The sequence below is a fragment of the Gobio gobio genome (genome assembly GCF_949357685.1).
Source record: "Gobio gobio genome assembly, chromosome: 11".
Classification (NCBI taxonomy): Eukaryota; Metazoa; Chordata; class Actinopteri; order Cypriniformes; family Gobionidae; genus Gobio; species Gobio gobio.
The window spans coordinates 20,105,905-20,132,797 of NC_137104.1; the positions used below are offsets into that span (position 1 = coordinate 20,105,905).

Sequence of the window (26,893 nt, forward strand, 5' to 3'; positions counted from 1 at the left end):
AAAACATAACTTTTAATATTTAATTTTACAATAAAAATACACGTAGGCTATTGTCTTCTAATCATAAGACAACTTTTGAAATTGTTGTATTATTATTGTAGCAAATCAACAATTCCACAGTTAGTTTCGGTCTTTTTCTAAATTAATTAATTTGAATATCAGTTTAAAATAAGTTCAGGAAGTCAAAAATATATATACATTCAGCAACACTGATTTGAATATTTTTTTTAATTGTATTTTCTTGTTTTATTTTTTAAAAATGTCGATATTTGTTGACATATTCAACACCTTTACGCGAACAAGACGTATGTATGCTAACTAAAGTACTTCATTTACACTGCCACACTGCCACACAATAATACACACTGCAGCCTACTTATCGCGTGGCCTCGGATAGGAGGGGCCTCGCGCTTAAGTAGCATGCCAATCAAGCCGTCAACTTCAAATTGTGAGAGGTCCAGAGGGTAGACGCATCACTAGACGTTCCTCCTGACGAGACCGCGCTTCTGCACCGAGCGAGAATTATTGCTGTGATTGAAAGTGGATTGCCCTTCTCTCTTGTAAATCTCCGACAGAGTTTCTCGGGAGTTGGACATGTCGTTCCCCCAGCTGGGTTACCCACAGTTCCTAAACGCTTCCCAAGAGGTGTACGGAGCTGAGCGCACGGGAGTCATGCCGTCCTCTCCACGCGAGGGAAGCTCGGAGAACGGCGCAAATTCCGCGACTGCAGCTGCTGCTATCACGCCAATGCTCAGCATGTACGCGAATCCGTGGACCGTGCAAAACTATAGCGCCTTCTTACCTTATAACAGTGCCGAGCTGGCCCTTCTGTCTCAAATGGTAAGATACTTTTATACTTTTTTATTTATTGTATTTTACAGTTTATTCCAGCGGATAAACATCTGTAGCTACAATGTTTTGAATTGACGAATGAGACATTAAACATGACTCTGTCAGGGCTAAATCTTAGTAATTGGCAACGTTTCGAAAAAATAAAAAAGGACATCTTTACCGAATGTTCAGAGTTGTATGAGGTCACAGAATATTTATTTTTAACTATCCATAAATTGGAAAAATTATAATTGTGTAATTAATTTGTAAAATAAAAAAAAATTGTTTTACTCAATTTTAACTAAATCAACTAAAACCACGAGTATTTCTTTTTAAGATCAACGGTTTTTTTTTTTAGCTTTTCTTATTTAACTAATTTAGCTACTCTTAAAAACTTTTTGAAAACATTTACATTCAGGCACTCCTGTTAAATATGCCACTTATTAAATGTAATATTTTGAAGTTATAGTTCTTCGTAATTTACATTTGTTTTAATTTGCTTGTTTTAAAGTGAACTGCTGAAAAGAAGTTTGTTGCTGAGTTTTTCCCCCCCAAGTTGAAATAGTTGGTCACTAATTCTCTTTTTTCTGAATAAAAAAAGAAAAAGAAAAGGAATGAAGCTTTACACGCCTTTTTGACTTTCTTACATATTTCGGACGGTTTCAAAAACTTTTACTGATTTTTGCAATTCCCAGGGGTCGCAGTATGAGTTGAAGGATAACCACGGGGCGCACCCACCAGGATTTGCAGTCCACACAGCCCCCGGTTTCTACCCTTACGGCCAGTACCAGTATGGTGATCCGGCCCGGGCCAAGAGCGCTACCAGAGAGACAACCAGCACACTGAAAGCATGGCTTCAGGAACATAAAAAGAACCCGTATCCCACCAAGGGTGAGAAGATCATGCTGGCCATCATCACCAAGATGACCCTTACGCAGGTGTCCACCTGGTTCGCCAACGCGCGCCGGAGACTTAAGAAGGAGAATAAAGTGACCTGGGGCCGCAGTGCCGAGGACAGAGACGGACGAATTTTCGACAGCGACAATGAGGACGACGCGGACAAAAATGACGACGATGAAGAAATCGATCTGGAGACCATCGATATTGACAAGCCTGAGGAGCTCAGAGGAGATCAGAACCAAGAAACCTCGGATAATCAGCCCGAGAGAGAAACCGTGGAAACACCGCGGATATTATCTTCACCAGCACTTAAAAACATGGACAGCCCTATGTCGAGTAGCAATAAAGAACAGAGTGTGGTTAAAAGCGTTGGTGAAGTGTCTCCCGGTGGACCGGTGTGTCAGAGGCCTGGAAACAGCAAACCCAAAATCTGGTCTTTGGCGGAGACGGCGACAAGTCCCGATAACGCGCAGAAACTCAGTGTCACCTCGACGCCTGCAGGCCTCAGGGCCTCGCCCTCGACCCATCCAGCTTTCCTCTCCACTAACGGAATTTATACTTGCCAGATTGGGAAACTACACAACTGGGCGAGCGCAGCTTTCCTCAGTGCAAATTCTCTGATGGGTGTGCGCTCACTTTTAAGTCAAAACAGTAACTTCCCAAACCACAGCCCCGTTACGAACCCCGAAAAGAAACCCTCGTCTGCCTCTGGGTCCCCATGCCTAGACAGCGACAACTCATCCGACAGTTTCAGTCTCAAACACAATGGTCAGTATTCAATATGCAACAACATTTTGGTTGCTACTGTTGCAGTTAAATACAAGGTTTTCATTTATTTATCCTTTGAATTTGATTTAGATCAAGAGAACGTTCAGAGAATTGAATCTCCAACACTTGCGTCCAGACCACCGTTCCCAGTCATCCATGACAGGTAAATTATACATGCACACATCGACTTTTATTTTCAAGGTTTTGATCACATCATACTTTACAAAAACACACACTTCACACACGCCAAAAGAAGAGTCAGTGTCAACTTTCCTCAATAACATTTTGTTACGATCACCATTAGATATAATTAGTTCTTAATTATTTAATGCATTCAAATAATTAGACACATTTACATTTAAATAGCATATGAAACTTTGATTCTCACATTTTTATCAATAATCATAAATACTGATATGTGGCTTGTTGGCTTAGCCCCAAAGTTATTTAACGACTAACGAGAGAATTTGCCTCGAGATGGGCTACTATAACTTATGCTGATGCTGTCACTTGTTGAAGTACATTTTGACTCATTTCTGCTTCTTGTCTACTCATACAGGTCTCATCATGAAACATCACAACGCGCTCTGAAGACTATTTCATGAACACAGAACTTATCAGAAACCTCTAAATTATTTAACGAAAAACTAAAATGTGACAATAAAATAACAGCATATAGCTACGTCATCAGATAGACCAAAATATTGTTTTTGTATTTCTTAATACGCTCCCATCCTGCAATATAATTTTTGTATTTTCATTTATATAATTTCAGCATGTTTGAGTTCACCGTGTAGCTCGCCTGCATTTCTTTTACAGAGTTAATAAGAGTTATTTGTCAGAAATTGTGAAAATGATATATTTTTGTGTAATAAAGAAAATGAGATGAATTGTGTTACTGAAATCCATTATTATAAGTTAAACAATTTGTAATTTGTTCAAAATCCATGACTGAATTAGGATAAGACACGCCATTTTGAGCAGTTTCGTTAGGCTTTACTGTGATTTTCCTACTAACAAATGCTGTTATGAAATGGTAAAATTCTATTAATGTATAATAGCCTATTTATAATAGGTTTGATATTGCGACATATGAACATGTCCACATATTAGCTCGTAAGCTGTTGATTTTTATAATGTATCAAAACCATTCAATTGCAAACAATTATATGATTTTATCGACATAATTTTAATCTTAAATAACACGGGATAATTTATTAATAGCCTAATGGCTAAAGTTGTCAATGTGTTGATTGGACATTTAGGCTAAGTTACCGCTTTGAAATAGGCAACGGCGACATCTATTGGCAACTTTTTCAAATTTATGTTTGGAACGCGAAATGACTCAAATTCAAAAGAATGTAAAATCTATGTTGATTAGAACTATTTAAAACACAATAGAATCGATTATTGCAACATTCTAATGTCACAGAATATGACATGTAGAAAGTTCTTAAAGTATAGGTCTCAAAGTTATTTGTTTAAAAATAAGGTGAGGGGATGCATATTGGGCTGAAATTCAAACAAATGACTAGTTATACACGATTAAATTGTTTATGAGAGTTCATAGCGCGGTTTCAACAGAAGGCGAAAGCTCTCCTTACACAACCTCGACAGCTGACTGAAATATGGAGACAGAGGAATATGGATCGCAGCTGTTCAAATGCCAGCGCACAGCATGTGTGTTATACTCGGAGGAGAGTGGGGTGTGCATGGAGATTATGTCAGTGATAAGTACAATATAAAGCCCTGCTACAAAAAGGAGACTGATCTACACCTGAACTCTCGGAGCTCTGCGGTGTCTCAACACTATAGAAAAGGGCCATTCACTCAAAAGTTTGTTTTTATATGTCTATTTTATTATAAATAAATAAAAATCTAAACCAACAAGTTGCAGAATTCTAACTACTGATAGCTACACGCGCCGAAATATGTTTAGCGTTGGATTTAGCTAACATTTACAACGTCGACTTTCATTAAGGCAAATAATAAATAACACGGTATAGGCCTGTATAGTCAAACATGAAAATATAGGCCCTATAGCATATAATACAGGCTACAATAATGTTCTGTAAGGCATTAGCTGTATGTTTGTTAATGTTATTTATGAAGCTATAGGCTAATATAAATTGTTACCTATACAAGCGTGAAAAACAGGGACCTCTCGCGGGACCTCTGAGGTGACGACCTCCGCAAACCTTCAGAAAAAATAAACCGCCACCCAGGCCAAAAAAGGTTTATGTGAAGACGTGAATTAATTTTCAGTGTTTGGAAGTGTGTTTATATACTGTTTGCTCTGTCGCAGATGCTGCAGTAAAGTAAGTGTTTTCAGAGAGAGAGGAACAGAGAAAGTTAGTGACAGAGGCACATCTGGATCGGGTCACATTCTTACTGTGTGACAAACAGACTGATTTATGAATGCCCTAATCAAACACATGATCCATAATCAGTAAAAACACATTCTGAAAGCTTTTCGTGATACAAGACGTCAGCAAAACCACACATTCCTGAAAACGCGGTGCTAAGCGAGAAGTTCGTAAAACATATAATTTTTTGACCGAAGTTCAAACGGTCAGACTGGGGCCAAGAACACGGCTCACTTGGAGAGTGTGTGTGGGAAATAAACCAGATAAATCACTGACTGTTGTTTGAAAATTATTTAATTTTTAGCTTGATATGAAAATATATCCCTTCAATGAGTGTAAATAGACTACCTGACCAAGAGAACAATGAATATCAGATAGCAAAATGCAATTGAGTATTCCATCTTTTAAATGAACATACTTCAATACCTATTGTATAATATTAAATTAAAATGCAAAAGGGTTTGAAAAACAATAAGTAAAAAAAAAATAATAATAATAATTTGTCAAGTGTTATTGTTCAGCTTTATGTTTCCTGAAATAAATATAATATTGATGACACTAACAATAAGGTTTAATTATTTGTTAGCACTACATTATTTAATGTTAATGTCATAATGTCTCAACATTTACATTTTTAAGATAAAAAAATGTACACGCTATACAGTATGAACTAACATCAACATTAATATTTTATTAACAAAAGTTATAATGCTGCAAAAATTCACTGTTAGTTAATGCATAATGAGACTTTTTTTTTTGTAAAGTGATTATATGTTTATTGTCATTGCATTGCATTGCGTTACTGAATTTCCTGGCAATAAATTCAATTATTAATTTAATGAACAGAGATATCCCACAACTGAAAAACACACTAAACAATATAAGACAGACAAAATAAGAGATTTATTTACAAATCATTTTCGCTACATAAAAGATATGTAGATTAAAGAAAAAGTAATAATGCATTAGGAATCTTCAGTAAAATGGGTCTTCAAACAGCAAGCCCTGCATATTACTGTCTTTTTATGAGGCGTTTTTGCATTTTCATGCAAGACTGCCAAATAAGGAATATTACTATCTTTGGGTCCACCTGCTCAGGTGATGTGTCAATCAAAGCAATGATGCTAGAGAAGATGTCAATCATGTTAAGGCATTTCTGTGCTATGCTAATGCTAATGGTGCTAGTTCTGCCTGGGCCTTTGTGGCCCACCCGTGATAAGACATAAAATGGCTGCCTGTTTGAAAAGCTAGGTTTAGGCTTCATGAAATGAATATATTAAACCAAGAAGGTGTGAAGGACGGAGAGATGGAGGAAGGTACAAAAAAACGAATAACTGAATAAAATAAGCAGAAAGCGAGGTGGGGAGAGCGTTCAAATGTTTAAAAGAGGGATAGGCTTCTCTCATGAAAAAAACATGAGAGACATCTGACTTTGCATTTGGAATTATTTTCAAAAATAGAAAATGGTTCAAGGCAACGATTCCACATTATAACTACAGGTATAACCTGAGGTTACCCTGACAGACCAAAGCTCTGCAGGACTATCTGATGCAATCAGTTTCCCAAAAGCATATAGAGGATTAATATCCAAGTGTAAGAGAAGAGTGTCCAAGCCCCATCGCCACATGTGCTGTTATCTGTAATCCTGTTAAATAAACGTCATACCAACCCAAACAGTCTGGGCAGATGCACTGCAAAGTGAGACTGAGATCTTACAGTCCTTCACCTAGAGCTCTGTGAAGGAGACAAGCTCTTCTGAAAGACTGACAATCTAATACCCAAACTCTCGCTTTCTCACACACACACACACAAACCAATATGCACCGCTCATACACAAACACACACCACTAAGTAGTCATTTTAGCACTTTTGTTACAGTACACTTCCACAAGACCAATCCCCTAGAGCAAACTGGAGTTAACTATGGGAGTCTTGAACCTATAGAAGCTAGTTTCTGCCATGGAATAAAAATAAAAATGGTAATTGCAATTTTTTAAGTTAAGTTTTTACGTTTATTTCTTGCAATTGTCTGCAATTGCGGGATACAAACTCGCAATTGTGAGTCATAAAGTCAGACTTTTTTTCGAAGAATTGTGAGATTGCAAGCAATTGCAAGAAAAAAAGTCAGAATTGTGAGATAAAAATGAGCAATTACCTTTTTTAATCGCTAGTTTATATCTCACTTTTTCCCTCACAATTCCGAATTTATATCTCACAATTCAGAGAAATACAACCAGAATTTTTAGTTATATACTCGGAATTGCAATAAATAAAGTCAGAATTGCGAGTTTATATTTTGCAATCCTGATTTTTTCCCCCTTCCAATTGCAAGGTTGTATCTCACAATTACAAAAAACTCAGAATTGCGAGAAATAAAATTCAAATTGTAAGATACAGTATAAACTTAAAAAAAAAAATTCTGTGGATGAAACAAGCTTCCATAAGAACCAGAAAAGCACCACTTCAGGAAAATGCAGTGTTGCAGTCAATTAGAGATGGTTTAAAGGCACAATATGTAATTTTTGCCGCTGGAGGTTGCTTATTAAAAAAAATAGGCGTAGCTTGATGACATCTTGATTTCGCAGAATCATGGGAGTTGTTGTCTTCACCTCTACAGCCGGTGGGACTCGGACAATAAAAAAATTATTCGGGCAGAAATCCTATTCATGGATGAGCTAATGTATTAAAGATTTATTAACGTTACAGTAGTATGAAGCAGGGTGGGAACGAGGCCGTTGGAGCGGAACAAGGCCGCTGAAGAGATTGCTAATGAGAGATAAGCGCGAGAGCAGTGGAGCTTTTATAATGCCGCAGACGACCGCTTCCACTTCTTCCGGTATGATGTAATTGATAGGTGACGCATGGACACAGCCCTTGCCCTGGTTAAAATGGCTTATTTCTCTGGATGTAAACATTCTTGGAAACATTTTGGGATAATGCAGGTACACAAGTCAATAAAATATATAGCATTGGTCAAGTGTTTTTTTAGATATTTTAATCCCAAATCTTACATATTGCGCCTTTAAAGGAATTGTTCACCCAAAAATTTTAATTATGTTGTCATTTACTCACCCTCACGTAGTTACAAATCTGCATGTCTTTCTTTTAGGGCTGCCACTAATGACTATTTTTATATTGATTAATCTATCGATTAATTTATCGATTAATCTATCGACTATCAACAATTTTACTTAAAAACATTTAATCTAACTTGCAAAGTTGGCCTTCAGTAGTGAACTATAAAAAAGTATAAATGTTAACAAGCCCTTCACAAAATGTAAAACTAAAAGAGTAAAAATTTAAAAAGGTACACATTTTTAAACCAACATAACAAAAAAAAGGGAAAATCAGCAAATACTTTTTATATAGAATAGTGTTGTCACGATACCAAAATTATGACTTCGATAAGATACCAGACTAAAATACCTCAATACCGATACTGAATCGATACCATGGCAAAAAACTTTAAAAGTAATTGAATAAAATATGACAGAACTTACTATTGTTTTATCGTTGTTTTAGGTTTAAAAAAACAACAACTAAAAACTCACTTGGCCGGCATGTTCCTGCTCTGCCCTGCTTCACGCAGAATATTAGGTCCGGCCCTTTAAGAGCTGCACGGACCAAATTCATTGTAACACCGGATTTCTCATTCAGATCTGTATACGTTCACTAAAGACATATCCGACTGCGTTTACCCGAATACTCGCCAAGACATACATATTTTTTACCATTCAAACCCAATAATCCGCGAAACTGGCGTCGCGATCTGTCTTAATGCAAGCGTTTCTGTTGCTTTCTTTTTCCTGAGCTGCGCCTATATATTTAACTTTTCTGCTTCTATTGTTAAGTGAACGGTGGAACACACACATCACACACACGTCCTCACTCCTGCTGTCGCACATCGACAAATTATGAAATAGGCCTACTGCTCTTATTAGAGTGCCGTTATTTTTAAAGTACCGGTACTACAATTTCATATTGTACCCAACTTACCCAGTCGATTAAAAAATATTGACGTCGACTAACAGCGTTGACGTAGTCGATTGTATCGACAAATCGCGACAGGCCTACTTTCTTTCTTCTCGATGTGAAATATGAAAGAAGTTTCGCTGAAAAACGCATACGGGTTTAAAAGGACATGAGAGCGAGTAATGACAGGATTCTCATTTTTGGGTGAACTGTCCTTTTAATAATGCATAATCTCTGCTTCATAAGTGAAGTACAATATTCATAGCTGACACTTAGAAGTAATTTTGGCAGACACCCATAAAATGAGTCCATATGACAACAATGTTAATCACATCAGAATGATTTCAATAAAGTTAGAAGGCTTTGGAGGGCACATAAGCTGTACACAATGCATACTAATGTAATTTTATAAAGTCAGACACACACTAACCACACAAGGTCTATACTGATCCCAATTATTATGAAGCAGATCAAGCGGAGCCAACATAATGCATGACACATTGCAAGGCTTCTGAAATGACGTTGACTCGCTGCAACAGATCACAACTTGCAATAAAGCTGCTGTCGTCCAATGCACAAATTCAGTCAATCCAATCATTTCACATAATGGCAGCAGCTGTTCATGCTTTTTACTTTCATTCTAAGAAAAAAAAAAAATCACACATTAATGCCTTTCCTGATTTTTGTTTTTGTCTGTTGTGTTTTGTTTGATTCCTTGATTGATTAGAACAACTTACAACCCTTTTACAAGATGTATCATAATTCTAATGTACTGCCAGATTTTATGGATTCAACATATGGTGTTTTATTTTTTATTTAAACTTATTTGACCTGATCTGTTTTATTTTTTATGTTTTTGTTTGTATTATCTGAGTAATTGTGTGTTTGTTGACTAGTTGGGTAGATGAGACATAAAATGCACTCCCCGACCTCTTTAAATAAGCTCTGCGCATTCGGTTATGTTCAGGCCAGTCTTAAAATAATAAACAATCCTGATGTATGAAAGTGAATTCCCAACCTACCCCGATGCCTCATACTACAATACTATCCTGCTGTTTTACGCCCCAGAGGTAAAGTTATAAGTGAGGACAGTCAAAATATGGATTAACTACTTATAGGATGGAACAACAAGGATGTTTTGACTGCATATGAGATCTGTTTATTTGACGTTATTCATTAAATGAGCAAGTTCTCACAATAATTAGCATTATTGGTCCATTTTGTTATTTCGATTGAAAAAAAATAAGGGGGAGGGGTATCAGAGTATTACTAAGTATCAGATACTATGTATCAGATACTATAAGTCATAAAAAGTCAAAATGATGACATAATAAGATTGAGATATTACATCATAATTATGAGATAAAAAGTCAAAATATCAATATTAAGTAATTATGAGATAAATAAATTCTAAATTGCGATAAGTTAAAAATATTATAACGGCAAGGTATAATTTATCACAAGATAAGTCAAAATAAAACAAAAAGTCATAATTATGACATAAAAGACAAATTAATTAGGAACTTTTTGTCATAATGTCAACTGTCATAATCGAGTCATAATTTAGACTTTCATCTAATACTTTAGACTTTTTGTCATAATTGACTTAGTATGTCAGTGTTCACTTTTTATCTCATTACAACATTCTAATAATCACAACTTTTTATCTCATGATTATGACTTGTTTTCCAGTATGTGGTTGAAATGGGCTTATTCTTTAAAAAACAAACTAAGAAACAAAAAATAAGAGATTTTTCTTTTCAGAACACTTTAAAGTCACTGCATAAATGTAGCTAATAATTGCTATTGCTCCCTTTAAGCATGATGTAAGAAATATCAAACCATTTTTTTAAAGTCACAGCTTAACAGGGTTAAATATATAATTAAAAACAAAAACTAATTCTGCTTTTTCTGAGAAAATGGATAAAGCATTTTTGAAAAAAATAAAACTACAGGCAGTGAAACAATTGAGTTCTGTTCCCCCCATATAACCCATTGAATTGTAATGGTGATGGACATGTCTAAATTGGCTGATATTCTGATGCGAAAAGAAAACCCCATTGTAAAATATATTATAAATATTTCAAAATCTCTTTTGCATTGCACATTAAACAGTCACATTTATCAAATAAAATGACTGAGTTCAGCATGCTGTTGTTGATTCTCTCAGAAGTGATTCATAGCACACAAATGGCATTTCCTGAGAATGACACAACTGAACATCTATCACACGCTTTACACACTTGCAAACTTAACACAATTGCAAAGGCATTTCATCTGAACACTTACAGATCCATTCAAAGATCCATCAAGTGTACAGTGTACTGTATTCGTTGAAAGCATTGTTCAGTTAAACTTCAGAAGTAGACCTATGTTTTCTTCTGTCTCTAAAGAACCGCCTCCCAAGCAATAGCTGCTCTACAGTCACTACATTATAACATCTCTGGTCGCCCACAATGTGCCTAGAGCTGTCATCTGTATATAACAAAATTATTATGATGATTATAATAATTTGTATTATTTTGTTTGAATATCTACCTTTTTGCATTTACAATGCCATTAATGTAGCCTACCCTCATTCTAACATATTGCCGCTATCTTTTGCTGCCACCTTGTGATCTAAGCAGGAACTCTTGCCAGCAGAGTTCTTTTTTTTTCTTTCAAAAGAACCACTGAGAATCAGTGATTTCTAGTGCATATCAAACTTTTGGCTTTGATATGTCATTTTGAAATCTCATTGTTTGATTCAGCTGCGAACTCAGCGGTGAACCACTGAACAAGTCTCTATGGTTTTTATACATTTGTAGATATTTTAATTAGACATTTATATAATTAAAAGGAATTATAGTGGTAGTTAAGAGTCTCTTATTGGCCCATTTCGCTGAGCCATCCATAGAAGAAACAAACAAGCCCTGAACATATTATACAGACATTTAATATTTAATGGTATTATAGGTGACTACTTAATTGCAGTTGATAGATTATACTTTCAATAAAACATTTGGGTAACACTTTATTTTGATGGTCCCTTTTGAACATTCTGTTGACTATAAGTAACTTTACAACTACATGTCAACAAACTCTCATTAGAGTATTAGTAGACTGTACTTAATATCTGCTAACTCTTTATTGTGATGCTCCCCCAACAGACATTCTACTGACTCTAAGTAATTTTGCAAGTACGTCCTTATTCTAACTTATTCTAACCCTTACCCTACCAATCTACTACTACTCTACAAACACTCTAATGAAGTTAGAGTTAGAAGATAAAGTGAAACCAACATTTGTTTGTAAAAGCTGTTAAATTTCCTTGGCTGCAGACCGCCAGAGGGCATAACTGACTGGGAAACCTTCCAGTACTTCTCCTTGTCGAGAACCTATAAAATCTTGACAAAGGCTGTCCCAATTGGCCCAAGTGGCCTTTGAAGTCTGAGTCCTCAGTCATCACTTCCTCTTCCTCCAGACAGGCATGAAGAGAACTTGGAGAAAGAAGCTCCGGTTGCAACATATCAATTGAGCTGAAAGCAGCTTTCCTAACATTAAATCGTTTTTTAAATCAATTCACTCACAAACATGCTGATATGGTCTCACAATGTGTCTGTCCATCATATTCAACACAAATCACCAGGGTGGCTCAAGGTCATTGAAGTGCCTTCGAGCTGCAAAATAACTTTGGTTATGACACCCATCTATCTTCTCTAAGAGCAGTACAGATACCGGGGCACACAAACACGGTGGCAGACGTGTTTTCGCAGAGTGTACCTCTGTCAAGAGAGTGGCAACTCCATCCAGAGATAATTCAATTGATCTCCATCGTCCCCTCCATTCCCCATGATTTGGTTGGTTCTCAACAAACGTAACGGACAAGCTGCTGTTACTAATAGCCCTATTTTGGCCAAACAGACCGTGGTTTCATCTCCATCGCAATCTTTAACAGGTCTGTCAGTTGAACTGCAAACTATGGCACTATACCAACTGTGCGTATGACGACACCAGCCTTTTAGCCTGTTCACAAGGGGTCAGGGACTAGGGCACTGTATCAGAATAGGTGGAAACTTTTTTAGGGATGGTGTGACGACCATCAGATAATGAATTACCAAAATATCTCTACCTGATATTCTGGAGGGGTTTTTTTGCAAAGTTTGCTGATGATGTGCCAATTGTACTTCACAATAAGGGTTTATGTGGTGTGCTATCAGCACACAGTGGTCTCGTAGATGGTTGCTCTATTGGGACTTGGTGGGAAATTGGTAGTTGCTTTTTTAAAAGGTGCTAGCCACTTAAATCCTCAGTCTAGGGTCATGATTCCACAGTGGGATCTGTTTGTACCACTGCTGTCAGCTGATATTAAATGGCTTTCTTTGAAATTGAAAACCGCTATTTTGTTGGCCATTACCTCTGCAAAGCGTGTTAGTGAATTATATGCTCTGTCTGTGGCTCAGCAATATTTGCTGTGGGGTCCAGAAGATTTTAAAATAAAGTTGTGGCCAAACCCGACTTTTTTACCCAAGGTATTGTCGAGTCAGTATGCTAACACACCAGTGGTGTAACTGGGGTTTCAGAGTCAGGAGCTTTGTCCTGTGAGATCCCTGAGTCTTTAGGTGAATAACACGGCTTCCTGGAGAACTACTGACCAGTTATTTGTTTTTTATGCAGACCATTACAAGGGTTCTCCCCTATCAAAGAATACACTTGCTCATTGGATAACGGAGGTTATTACGAGCTCTTATGCCTCCCCCAATTAAGTCCTGCCCGATCCAGTGAAATGTCACTCTACGTGCCCAGTAGCAACATCATGGGCGGCCTTATGGGGAGTTCAGCTTGCAGACATTTGGGCAGCGGCAACTCACCGTTTACGTTTTTATAGACTTAATGTGGTTTCTGCTCCAAACAATTGCTCAGCAGTACTTGGTGAAAAATCGCGCCTATGAAGTGAAGTCATCAATTGATATAATTTTGAATTGATATTTTTTGAATAAAAGTAGAATAAAATCATGTTTCTATGTTGCTTTTTACATTGATCATGCATGTCTTGAATTGTGGTGGATTCTATTCATGTACAGTCAAAATGGCCTTTATTGATAACTGTGAGGGAGATACGTGCTGATCAGACCCTCATGAAAGATTTGATAGTTCACCAGAGTCGAAGATCACCAAAATTAACATTAAAGAGGTGTGTGAACTCGCTAGTACGATGTCAGAGGCTGTTTATTGTTCTGGACCGCTCCCTGTAAAAAGGAGTGATGAGATAGTTAGCAGACTATCATCACTCAATGGCCGGTTGTCTAAGTGGTGTCTGCAAAATAACATAGGGTTCATAGACAATTGGAAACGTTTTAGGGGCAGACCTGACCTGTTGAAGAAGGATGGCATCCATCCCTCCTGGGGTGGTTCCGCTCTTCTCTCTAGTAATTTGGCACATAGTCTTAGAGCTAAACCTTGACTCACTAGGGCCCAGGTCAGGAAGCAGACAAACTGGCTAAACCGACCGTCTGCTAGCTGTCTGACGACACCAGAGTCAGATAAATCCCAGCACATAGAGACTCTTTCACCTAGATATTATCACATAGAGACTGTGTCTGTTCCCCTAATTAGTAAATACAAAAAAACATCAAAACCATTCAAAAGTAAAAATTTAATTGATGTCCAACAAATAAACAACAGATATAATACAGATGAACAACTGATAAAGCTTGGGTTGCTGAATATTAGATCCCTTTCCCCAAAAGCGCTTATTGTTAATGATATAATTACAGATAATAATCTAGATGTGCTGTGTTTGACAGAAAGCTGGCTAAAACCTGACGACTACATTACTTTAAATGAGTCCATCCCCCAAGATTATTGTTATAAACATGAGCCGCGTCTGAAAGGTAAAGGGGGAGGGGTTGCTGTAATTTATAATAATTTCTTCAGTATTACTCAGAAGTCTAGTTTCAAATATAATTCCTTCGAAGTTTTGGTGCTTTATGTAACATTATGTAGTGTACATGATAAACCCGGTTTAACATTTGTGTTAGCTACTGTATACAGGCCACCAGGGCATCATACAGACTTGATCAAAGAATTTGCTGATTTTCTATCAGAGTTAGTAATGGCCGTAGATAAAGTACTAATTGTTGGTGATTTTAATATCCATGTAGACAACGAAAAAGACGCATTGGGATTAGCATTTAAAGACATTCTAAACTCTATTGGAGTTAGGCAACACGTGTCAGGACCCGCTCATCGCCATAATCATACTTTAGACCTAATATTGTCACATGGAATAAATGTTGATACAGTTGAAATTCTGCAGTAGTGCGATGACATCTCAGATCATTACCTAGCATCATGTATACTTAATTTAGCTAAGGTTGCAAAGCCGCCCCCTCGCTTCAAAAATGGCAGGACAATCACTGCCACCACTAAAGATTGCTTTTTAAATAATCTTCCTCATCAGTATCATCTCCTCAGCATCCCAGATAGCTTAGAAGAACTCGATGTTGCAACAGAAACTATTGACTCTCTCTTTTCCAGTACTTTAGACACAGTTGCTCCCCTGCGCTTAAAGAAGATTAAAGAAAATAGTCTAACACCGTGGTACAACGATCACACTCGGGCCCTTAAAACAGCAGCCAGAAAAATGGAGCACAGCTGGAAGAAAACAAAACTAGAGGTCTTTCGTAATTCATGGAAAGAGCACATGATCGCATACAGAAAGGCTGTAAAAACTGCTAGATCTGCTTATTTCTCGACTCTCTTGGAAGAAAACAAACACAACCCTAGGTATTTATTCGATACAGTGGCTAAATTAACCAAAAATAAAGCTTCAACTTCTGATGTTTGTTAACAGCACAGCAGTAATGCCTTTATGAACTTCTTTACATGTAAGATTGATAATATTAGGAAGAAAATTTTAACCATGCAGCCGTCTACTACAGTATCACATCAGACAGAGCATTGTAGTGTCACTGAGGAAAAATTACACTCATTCACTGCTATAGGAGAAGAAGAATTGGCTAAACTCGTTAAATCATCAAAATCAACAACATGTATGCTTGACCTGTACTGACTAGGCTATTAAAAGAGATGCTACCAGAGGTCATAGATCCTCTTCTTAAAGGGTAACTAAACCCCTGCTCAGAGCTTAACTCCACCCACTGGCAAATTTTGAAAAATGCTGGAAAAGTGGGCAGAGCCCAGCAGAGACAGAGGGGACGAACCGAGGGCGGGGCTGAGCGGAGGGTGTGCACCTGAGACCCGCAGTGACGGATTGATTGATAGCTGTCAGACTCGCGAGTCGCAGAGATGGAGAATGACTGGAGTGACGCCAGCTTTGCAACAGAGCGGTCATTTCTCCTACCTTCACCTGAATTGGAGGAGGGTGAATTGTCTGTAGACACAGACCCAGAGCCTTATCAATGCGAGCCGCTGCTCAAACTGCATTAACTCCCGATGCCGACGATGCTAGTGAAGCAGCAGCGCAAGAGAACTGACCTAATCTATGAACAGTCAAATCATTATACTGAATGCCACTAAAAATAGATCAGATATCTGATATACATACGATTTTCATTCAAATTAACTGAATCAATAAGCAGCGCAGGACCAATAAGTTCAGACCTAAAAGCCAGAATTCCTCAAATAAGTTAGACTATATGCCAGCACATTATGGTATTGTTGCTCGTTACCGCGGCAACCACTTGCGTGTCAGGGTTTGAAAGTGCGTCTGATGTATGAAACTTATCTGTACACATGACAGGCGGCAATAATATCGCAAGAAAAGCCTGACGTGTACTGACAACGGCATTATTTAACCGTATTTTCTTCATTACAATGTTAAAGCAAGTGTCAAGTCAGTTTCATTCATAATGTTTCTACCTCATGTAACATGACAGTTCATACTGGAGTGAAGCAGTTCTCATCGTGTGATTGGGGTAAACCTTTCTGAGGGCGTGGTGAGCTCGTGCCAGGGGCGCGGATAGTGAGCCGTTGGAAGTACCATCCTACGTCACGATGTACCACAACGTCCAATAGGAAAATTCAACTGCAGTAGCCACCGTTCAACCTTAAGAGGGCAGCACTTTGGCAGTTTTACACCATATTTTATAGAATTAAAACACTTTATACTCAAATGTCAAAACATTTACTTGAATCAATGAACAGCATTAATAAAGCCCCAGTATTACAGATCATTAACTAAAAAAAGTTGGTTTAGGGTTTAGTTACCCTTTAATATCATTAATTCATCTTTGTCATTAGGATATGTACCGAAAACTTTTAAGTTGGTTATTATTAAACCACTTATTAAAAAACGCAACTTGATCCTACAGAATTAGTCAATTATAGACCAATCTAAAATCTACCTAGCCTGGATGCCAGCCGAATTTAGCCCCGCCCACAAAAATTTTTGCTCGGGCAATTCGGTCTGGACTCGCTCCATAGAGGAGTAATTATGCCCGAACAGAAACTGTTCGGACCAATGAAATTGTCAGGGCGGGCTTTAGACGATGATGGACAGATGATCAACAGTAACGTAATCATCCACGTCATCGAAGGCTCTTGGGTTGAATTTGCTCTTATCCTAAACGGAGAACTTGTTCGTATATGCATTCACCTTCACTAGTTCTCTCAGAAACGATGATCGTGTTGGTAAGTACTCTGTGTATCCTTAAATTATTTTATTACTGGCAAAGATCGTTTACACTCATCTTTTTCTTGTAACGTGACTTAATCCAGCGTGCGTGCAGACAGGGTTGCCAAGTGTTTTTGCAATGTCGCGCACAATTGCTATTCAAAACTATAGCCCAAAACAATAACTTTCCGGGGGGTTCTCCGGAAAAAAATGGCGTTTGGTTGGCAAAATATGTTATTTTGGCAAGGTTGCCTGCTAAAATTCGCATTCCTGGGTTTATATAATCACATAATTGGGGTCGCTTCAACCCGCAGACATGGAGAAAAACACGGACTTGGCAACACAGTGCAGTTGAGTTCTGTTGACATTTGACAACTAACGTTACGCGTCGCTCCGTTGCTCTGATTGGTTGTGGGTCTATCCAATTGAGGTCTTTCCTGGCTCGGTTGAAACATGCCCCATAATCAAAGCTCAATGGAGCGGTACCAGACTCATATTCTGACTAGAATTGAGTATGGCCACGCCAGGCTAAAATCTACCCTTTCTGTCAAAAATACTTGAAAAGGCAGTGTCTTCACAATTATGTTCCTTTTTAGAAAGAAATGGTATCTGTGAGGATTTCCGTTTCATAGTACTGAGACTGCTCTCATCAGAGTTACAAATGATTTACTCTTATCATCCGATCGTGGCTGTATTTCTCTATTAGTGTTACTTGATCTTAGCGCTGCATTTGATACTGTCGACCACAACATTCTTTTGAATAGACTCGAAAATGATGTAGGTATTAGTGGAATTGCTTTGTCATGGTTTAAATCATACCTATGTGACCGTTATTAGTTTGTAGCAGTAAATTAAGAGATGTCACACCGATCATAAGTTCAGTATGGAGTACTGCAAGGCTCAGTGCCGCTGCTCTTCACCCTGTACATGCTACCACTAGGAGTTATCATTAGGAAGCATGGCGTTAGTTTTCATTGTTATGCTGACGATACTCAGCTCTATATTTCTTCACGCCCTGAAGAAACTTACCAATTCACAAGATTAACGGAATGCATAGCTGATATAAAACATTGGATGACCAGTAATTTCCTGCCACTCAATTCAGATTTTTTTTTATTTTTTATTATTGGACAAAAAAGCTCCAAAAAAGCTCTCTAACACTTGATGGCTGCTCTGTCAAGTCCTCGTCGTCAGTGAGGAACCTGGGTGTGCTCTTTGATACCAATCTTTCGTTTGAAAGCCACATTTCTAGCATCTGTAAAACTGCATTCTACCATCTTAAAAATATATCTAAATTACAGCACATGCTCTCAATGCAAAATGCTGAACAGTTAGTTCATGTGTTCATGACCTCAAGGCTAGATTATTGTAATGCTCTACTGGGTGGTTGCCCTGCTCGTTTAATAAATAAACTCCAGCTGGTCCAAAATGCAGCAGCTCGAGTTCTTACTAGAACCAGGAAGTATGACCATATTAGTCCAGTTCTGTCAACACTACACTGGCTGCCTATTAAACATGGCATACATTTTAAAATCTTGCTTATTACTTACAAAGCACTTAATGGTTTAGCTCCCCAATACTTGAGCGAGCTCTTAACATATTATACTCCATCACGTCTACTGCGGTCTCAAAATTCTGACTAGTTGATAATACAGAGAATATCAAAATCAACTACAGGCGGTCGATCCTTTTCCTATTTAGCACCTAAACTCTGGAACAGTCTTCCTAACATTGTACTGGAAGCAGACATACTCTGTCAGTTTAAATCTAGACTAAAAACACATCTCTTTACTGTGGCATACACATAAAACACTTTTTCAATGAAATGATTGTTAACTAGGTTAACTAGATTGTTAACTGCATTCACTAGGTCAGCCGGAACCGGGAACACTTCCCATAACACCTGATGTACTTGTTACATCATCAGAAGAATGGTATCTACGCTAATGATAGTCTCTCTGTTTATACCGAGGTTTACTGCAGTCAGCCGGATCCAGGCCGTATCCAGATCAGATGGTGGATCTGCGCCCAGAGAAGACCAACACATGACCCTGAAGTGTCTGCAGAGACCGTGTCAATTAGACTCCCCTGAAATTGCATCGTCGGCATGGCATCCTCAATAAAACCGTCTCCGGCGTGATGACTCCGATTGTTCGAATATTACAATTTAAAAATACTTAAATCGATATGTCATCCTCAATAAACCTGTCTCCAGCGTGTTGCCTCCGATCTTTCGAATATTGCACTTTAATAATTATTTAATCAACACATCAGCCTCAATAAACCCGTCTCCGGCGTGTTGCCTCCGATCCATCGAATATTCCGATCTATTATGACCTCTACCCTGTAAAGTTTACAGAATAATAATCACACACTGCTTGTTAATTGGCCAGAGGAGAACTGGCACCTTGACTGAGCCTGGTTTCTCCCAAGGTTTTTTTTTCTCTATTAGGTCACCTGATGGGGTTTTGGTTTCCTTGCCACTGTTGCCTCTGGCTTGGCTTGCTCAGTTGGGGACACTAAAATGTTTCTAAATTTTTCAACTAAATATCCAAATAAATCTAATTATTAAACTAAATTAACCATATAAACTAAATTACTGATCTAAAGCCCACACTGTCACTGTATGATAACTGAAATGAACTGATGACATAACCGTTTTCTCCAGAATGGCTAGACGGCTGAATAAAATTATGCTGCATTATTTTCCTGTTTAACACTGTAAAGCTGCTTTGAAACAATCTGCATTGTTAAAAGCGCTATATAAATAAAGTTGACTTGATAGTTGTCTTCCACTCAGTTATGTCCTCTGGCAGTCTGACTGCAGCCAAGGAAATCGAACGTTGTTTACAATTGTAACCATGGTTCTATGACTGGTGGAAGACCACCAGAGTTTATGGTCACTCGGGTCAATGAGAAGACTCCGGAGGAAGTGATGAGGTGTGTAACGCGGTATGTTGTTATGGGAAGAAGGAACGTTCAACACGTTAATTATAAATAAACACAAAATGAAAGTAAAACCACACATAAACAAAACAAAACACATTAAGTCCAGGCCTGGTCCTCTCTTGTCTTTCACTGTCGTCGCTCCTGCTTTTATGCTCCTGTAGCTCCTCCATGAGAGATAGAGACCGGCGCAGCGTGCAGGTTATGCTCATTATCAATAATGCTACCGGCCCCATTCTCACAGCCCCTCGGCCTCGTCCTGCTTGCCACAACGTGTAAGGAGGTATGTATAGACAGAAACGTCATTAAGAGGTGACAGCTTTTATATTAGGTTCTTGACAGAGAGGACAGAAAGGTATTCCACGCATGTTTTTTTAAACACTTCGAAACAGTGCATCGCTGCGTCCGAAATTGAATACTAGGCTTGCTGCGATAGTCATCGTTGCCGGTGATATAGTGTTCAGTACATCCCTTGCACACTGCGGCACCGCCCCCACAGTTGTTTAGATTTTTTTATAGTAATAAAATAATTTAGTCCAGTTAGGCAACAGACACTACCAATAAAAACTGAACGTACAGCGTAAGCCGAACGAGAGTCCAGAGAGACCAGCAGCAGGAGTCAGATCTCATTTATCACGAGAGCGTACGGGTGCTGACAAGATGATGGCGGAAGATTTGGTTTCAAAGTGAAATGTAAAAGCGCCTATTTAATCAAGTTCGTCATTTTACTGTTTTGTTGTTGTGTTTTTCATTAAGAATAATAGGCTAATGAACCCACCATTCAAGCAACCCACCCCCGAATTGGCGCAAATTCTAAACCAAATGTAAAATGCGCACGGCCACACTGTCATTCATTCTCGGCCACACAGTCATTCACGGTGCACGTCCACTGGCAAGTTTTCAGTTCATTCAATTCAATGTTTTCAATGAATTGAAAACACTCGCTTTGCTCCGATACGTTATGAATGCCCGAGCGGCCGTGCACATTTTACTTTCTGTTTAGAATTAGCGATTTAAAAGCCCCCGCTGGTGATCCCGGTGGAGTCACACGTCGATTATCCGGTGGGAAAATTTCCTCACCGTCAGGGTCCAACTATATAGTATGCAGTACGCCAACAGAGTAGTATGTCCGAATTCATAGTAATCGAAAAACAGTAGTGGAAAAGTACCCGGATGACCTACTACTTCTGGTGAGATTCTGAAGTGTGCATATGATGGACACTTTACTATCCCATGAGGCCACGGAAGAGGATTTATGAATGGAGGTGAAAGGACACAACTGACGCTGGTAGGACACATGATAATGACAACATGGTGGATGTAGTATGTCCGGATTAGGCTACATTCATACTACACTCATACTATATAGAACATAATTTTTTAACGGTCTCAAAGTAAGTTTGAATTCAAATACTGTCATGATATGAGGCAAGACACGGGTCATAGTCTTCATTAAAGAAAGTTTTATTGGACTACAGCACGGAGAGCATAAACCATGCGTTGAACTCAGTCCATAACATAACATTAATAATTAAAGAGTCTCAGAACGGTGCAGGACGTCACAGGGGTAGACTGCCCTCAGTCCTGAAAGGGGTTATTCTGCCCTTTTGAACTTCATCAGTCCCATAACCTAAGAGGCACCTTTATCTCACGGCCCCTGGAAGTTCTTCTCACAGGAGTAGATGGTGCAAGGGGAGACCCTGAGGAAGGACCTGCTGGTAGCTGGCTCACGGGTGATTCCGGCAGCGCAGTCACATCTGTAAGTGGGGAACCTCTGTCCTGCTGAGACGCCGTAGGCTGAGCACATTGCTGTTCCGCTGGAGGTTCGGGCTTCGGAACAGTCTGGAGATGACGCCTGTTCCGACGGGTCATATTCCCAATGGCCATCTCCACCAGGTAGGATCTCGGCTCCTTGGACTTACTGATGACCCTGGCAGGTGTTGTCCATCCCTTCTCCCCACCAAGCTTCAACAGTTTGACCCAGGTGAAGTTCAGGGAGTTCGCATGCTGAATGGCTGCGGTTGTAGTAGAATCTGTATGAACATTTTGCTGTTGCGTCCATGTAGACTTGATCCAGGTTGAATGGACGTGGTAGCAATGTCTTTTCTGGGACCGGAACAGTAGTGCTGATTTGTCTACCAGTCATGAACTGTGCTGGACTTTCACCTGTTGCTGCGATTGGTGTAGAGCGATAACTCATAAGGGCTAAGCAGGGGTCCGGCTGTTTGAGTATGTACTTGGCATTCTGAACAGCCCTTTCTGCAGCTCCGTTCGACTGTGGATAATGTGGGCTGGAGGTAATGTGAGTGAAACCATAACTCTGTTTGAAATCTCGGAACTCTGCTGATGTGAACTGTGTCCCGTTGTCACTGACCAGTTCTAACGGGATGCGCCATCTCACAAAAATGTGTTTGAGCTTGTTAATAACCTGCTTGCTGGTAATGGTGGTGAAGGAAGCAATCTCAATGTCCCTAGAGAAGTAATCGACAGCGACAAGAAAAGTCTTACCCTCTAACTCAAACAGGTCAACAGCAATCCTTTGCCATGGGTCACTGGGCAGGGGAGTGGTTACCAGTGGTTCACGTCTTTGTGTAAGTTTGTGCTCTCTGCAAAAGTCACATACTGTAATTTCACCTTGTTTGTGATCTGTACTTCGATGTTTGGCCACCAAACTGTCAACTTGGCACGCTCCCGACACTTGGTGAGGCCCTGGTGACCTTCATGCAGTTGGTCCAGGACCCCCAGCTCTGAGTACTGCTGGAACTACTATACGGTCGTGGTACAGGACCAGACTGTCCGACTCTGATAAGTGACTTCTGGCTGCATAGCAAACAGTGGCGAGCCCTCTGCCATTTTGCGAGGCCACCATTTTCTGATGAATGTGATTACTTTTTGAAGCTCAGCATCGCTTTGTGTGACTCTGCGAATTTCCTCAAGCTTGGGTGACTTGATTGGTTTGCTAGCCACCATAGTGTTCACATAAGCCTTTACCTGCGTTTCTGTTTCAGGCACGTAACTGTCTTTCAGTGGATGTCTGGAGAGTGTATCAGCGACTACTAGCTGCTTACTGGGATGTTGTTCAGCAGTGATGTTGAATCGCATGAGGCGCATAAGCAGTCTCTGACAACGTAGTGCCGTTTTGTCCAGATCGTATGAGTTAATCAATGGCACCAGTGACTTGTGGTCAGTTTGTAAACGGACCCGGCCCATACCTTGAATGTAGCGGGCGAAACGTTCACAAGTCCAGACAGATGCCAGACACTCCTTTTCGATCAGCGAATACCTCTTCTCCGCATCAGTGAGTGTGCGCGAGCAAAAGGCAACGGGCCGCAACTCTCCATCGTGGTCTTGTAACAGGGCAGCACCCAAACCATAACAGCTGGCGTCGGCACTGACCACCGTTGGTTTGTTGGGCCCAAAATAACAAAGGACTGGTGCAGCCAAGAGCATTGCTTTTGCTTGGTTAAATGCTTGCTCCTGAGGCTCACCCCAAGTCTACGCAATCTCTTTCTTGAGCAGGTTAGTAAGTGGATGCAATACTGTAGACAGGCCTGGCAGGAATTTTCCAACATAGTTAACCAGTCCGAGCATCTGCCGCAGCTGCTCCACATTGGAGGGGCTGGACATCTGAGCGATAGCCTCCACTTTGCTCTCATCAGGCTTCACACCATCCGCGCTAATAATGTGTCCAGAGAACTGCAGTTCAGACTTTCCAAAGTGACACTTAGCCCTGTTGAGCTTGAGACCGGACGCCTTAACTGTCAGCTTCAAGATGGCGGTCATGCTCCTCTTTTGTAGATCCGTAAACCAGGATATCATCCATCACAACGACAGTCCCTTCCAGGCCTTTGAGCAAGTCGGTCATCAGCCGCTGGAAAATCTCAGGCGCTGATGTAATGCCAAATGGGAGACGTTTGAAAGAAAACTGGCCCATTGGGGTAATAAAGGTTGTCAATCTTTGGTAGCTGGGGTCCAATGGAATTGGCCAGAACCTGCTAGAGGCATCCAGAGTGGAGAAAACCTTGGCTCCTGCCAGCTTAGGTGTTATGTCATCCAGTGTGGGCAAAATGTAACATTCGCTCTTCACTCCCTTGTTCAAGCGTTTCAAATCCACACACAGTCTGACCTCATCCTTGTTGCGTTTTGGAGCGGGCACCATTGGGGCACACCAGTCTGTCGGCTCTGTAACTTCCTCAATTGTCCCAAGGCTCAGCATACGCTTTAGCTCTTTCTCCACTTTTGGAAGGAGTGGAAACGGAATTCTGCGTGGTGTGTTGACGCTGTATGGGACTGCTTCCTCAGTCAGCTCGATTTTGTTAAGTCACTAGTGATAGCATTGACTCTTACTACCAGCCCCATGCGCTTTGCCACTCCCTTGCCCAACAAGTTACTAGCATACTGTCCTTTTATGACTGTAATCCAGTATTGGTATTTCTGACCTTTATGTATAGTGGAGGCAAGGAACTTACCCACGCATCGGACTTCCCCTTCTGGGCTGTACACTGTTGGCCTGGACTTGCTAAGTTTTGGTTTTTGACATAGTTTTCTGAAAGTCTCTTCAGTCATAACGGTGGTATCAGCACCTGTGTTGATTTTAAAATCCACCGGACTGCCATTCACTAGTAGCTCTACATTCCAGTCAGTATCCGGGTTTGACTCCTCAATGATGTTTGGTTTTGACTTTGTGGTTGCTCTCAGGAATAGTTCTCCATTAAAAAATGAATCCTCATCTGAATCCATAACGGCCTCTGCTCTGACTTCTTTCAGCATTTTGGATTTACACACGGCCTCGAAATGTCCGATTTTATTGCACTTTCTGCACCTTTTGTTACGGGTTGGACATCTTTCCTTTTTATCATGCATCCTGTTGCATCTCTGACAGTTCAGTTTGTTATCACTGTATCGCTGTCCTTGTCCCTGCCGTGGTTTATCATAGCTCCTCCTTGTATCATTGTACTGTTTCTGTCTCACCTCATTCACTGTAGTTTCCACACGCTCTGCACTTTGTTTTTTCACTTGTTTACTTTGCTGTGCAAATTGGAAAGCTCTCTCCAGTGTCAGGTCCGCCTCTAGCTGGAGTTTTTGCGAAACCTCTTTGTCCATTATTCCGATGACGATCCGGTCCCGGATCTGCTCGTCCTTCCCTGCACCGAACTCACAGTGCTGTGTAATGGAGGCCAGCTAGTAGTCGCTGTGTGAGTAAACCTCACTTCTCTGATCTCAAAAGACGTTCTAGTGTCTGACGCAAGAGGTTGCAGCCTTTAGCCTCCTTGTTAGAGCGTCCGACTCTCATGCGGGCGGACCCGGGTTCAAGTCCCATTTGGAGCGGGTGGTTCGAACAGGCGGGGTTACAGCTGCGTGAGCTCGTACAGGCTCCGCACGAAAGCTTCAACTACCTCAGCAGCCCTTTGGCTTCGCTTAAAACAGGCGCGATCATGGATGACGTTTCTTTTCGGGACAAAGTGTTCATCAAATTTCTGCATCACAAGATTAAACTCATACTCTGGATGTGGCATGTCCTCGGTTGCCGCAGGAAACAGAAACGAGCCGTAAATAGGTTCAGCATCTCTCTCCATCGAGTACAGGAGCGAGTTCACCTGCACTTCGCTGCTCTCTTTGTCAAGTTTCGATGTAACTCTAAACTGGGAGAATCTCTGCCGCCATGTAAGCCACTCCGCTGGCTGCGAGAAATTGAACGGCTCGGGAGGTCCAAACTTTGCCATCTTGCTCTTAAAGGTCCCATGGCATGGCATTTTTCTATTATTTTATAGTGTTTTCTGAGGTGTACTTATATTATTAGTATGATTTTTACATCATAAAATGTCATAATTTAGAAATAAAAGGCATTTTTTCTATACTGCTGTTTGCCCTGTGGCTGAATGCCCTGCTTCAAGAGGCGTGTCTGCTGTGAGACTTCAGTAAAAACGCCCACTGTTGTGATTGGCTGACATCTTTGCATTTTAAATGAGCGGAGGGGGCGTGGTTTAACGAGGCACGAGCAGGCACGAGTCTGCCAAATACCCCTTTTCCACCAAAGCAGAGCCAGAGCTAGATCGGAGCCAGAGCCTAGTTTCAAATCGGTTCTTTGTGTTTCCACACACAAAGCCCCAGCTCCGAGCCAGGAAAAGTGGTTCTTAAGTAGCACCAAAACATTGCTGGGCTAGAACAGGGCTAGAAGTAAGAACCGATTACATCAGGCGCTGGGGGCGGGGTCAACAAGACCAACACAAACTTTAGATCCACCATTTTTGAAATAGCAGCTAATGGAGCTAACAGCTGCTGCTCGTTTGTAATCTCCGTCTATACAAATTACGGACAACTACATGAATGCGTTGGATTCGCTGTGTTTTCGTTGTGTTTTGATGCCGATGTAGGATCGTAAAGCCATGTGAATCAATAGTAACGCAAGGTTTGCATTGTTGATGGAAGGCTTGTTCGCAGCGGTGCAGAGACCGATCGCCGTATGATAACGAGTCCAGCGAGAGCACACGAC

General features: G+C 40.1%; 1 protein-coding gene across 1 annotated transcript; it reads left to right on the plus strand.

The window, feature by feature from the left end:
- Nucleotides 1-425: 425 nt before the first annotated feature.
- On the plus strand, nt 426-3,394 carry irx1b (iroquois homeobox 1b). Its single transcript, XM_079828303.1, has 4 exons — nt 426-840; nt 1,527-2,499; nt 2,590-2,662; nt 3,059-3,394. Exons 1-4 carry the CDS (start codon nt 595-597, stop codon nt 3,102-3,104), a joined length of 1,338 nt encoding a protein of 445 aa, XP_079684429.1. The 5' UTR covers nt 426-594; the 3' UTR covers nt 3,105-3,394.
- Nucleotides 3,395-26,893: the final 23,499 nt, after the last annotated feature.

Bases quoted from the DNA above. Each gene is read 5' to 3' on its own strand.
- irx1b (XM_079828303.1), top strand. From the start codon at position 595: ATGTCGTTCCCCCAGCTGGGTTACCCACAGTTCCTAAACGCTTCCCAA. The intron at 841-1,526 runs GTAAGATACTTT...TGCAATTCCCAG, and splicing joins TGGCCCTTCTGTCTCAAATG to GGGTCGCAGTATGAGTTGAA. The intron at 2,500-2,589 runs GTCAGTATTCAA...AATTTGATTTAG, and splicing joins TTTCAGTCTCAAACACAATG to ATCAAGAGAACGTTCAGAGA.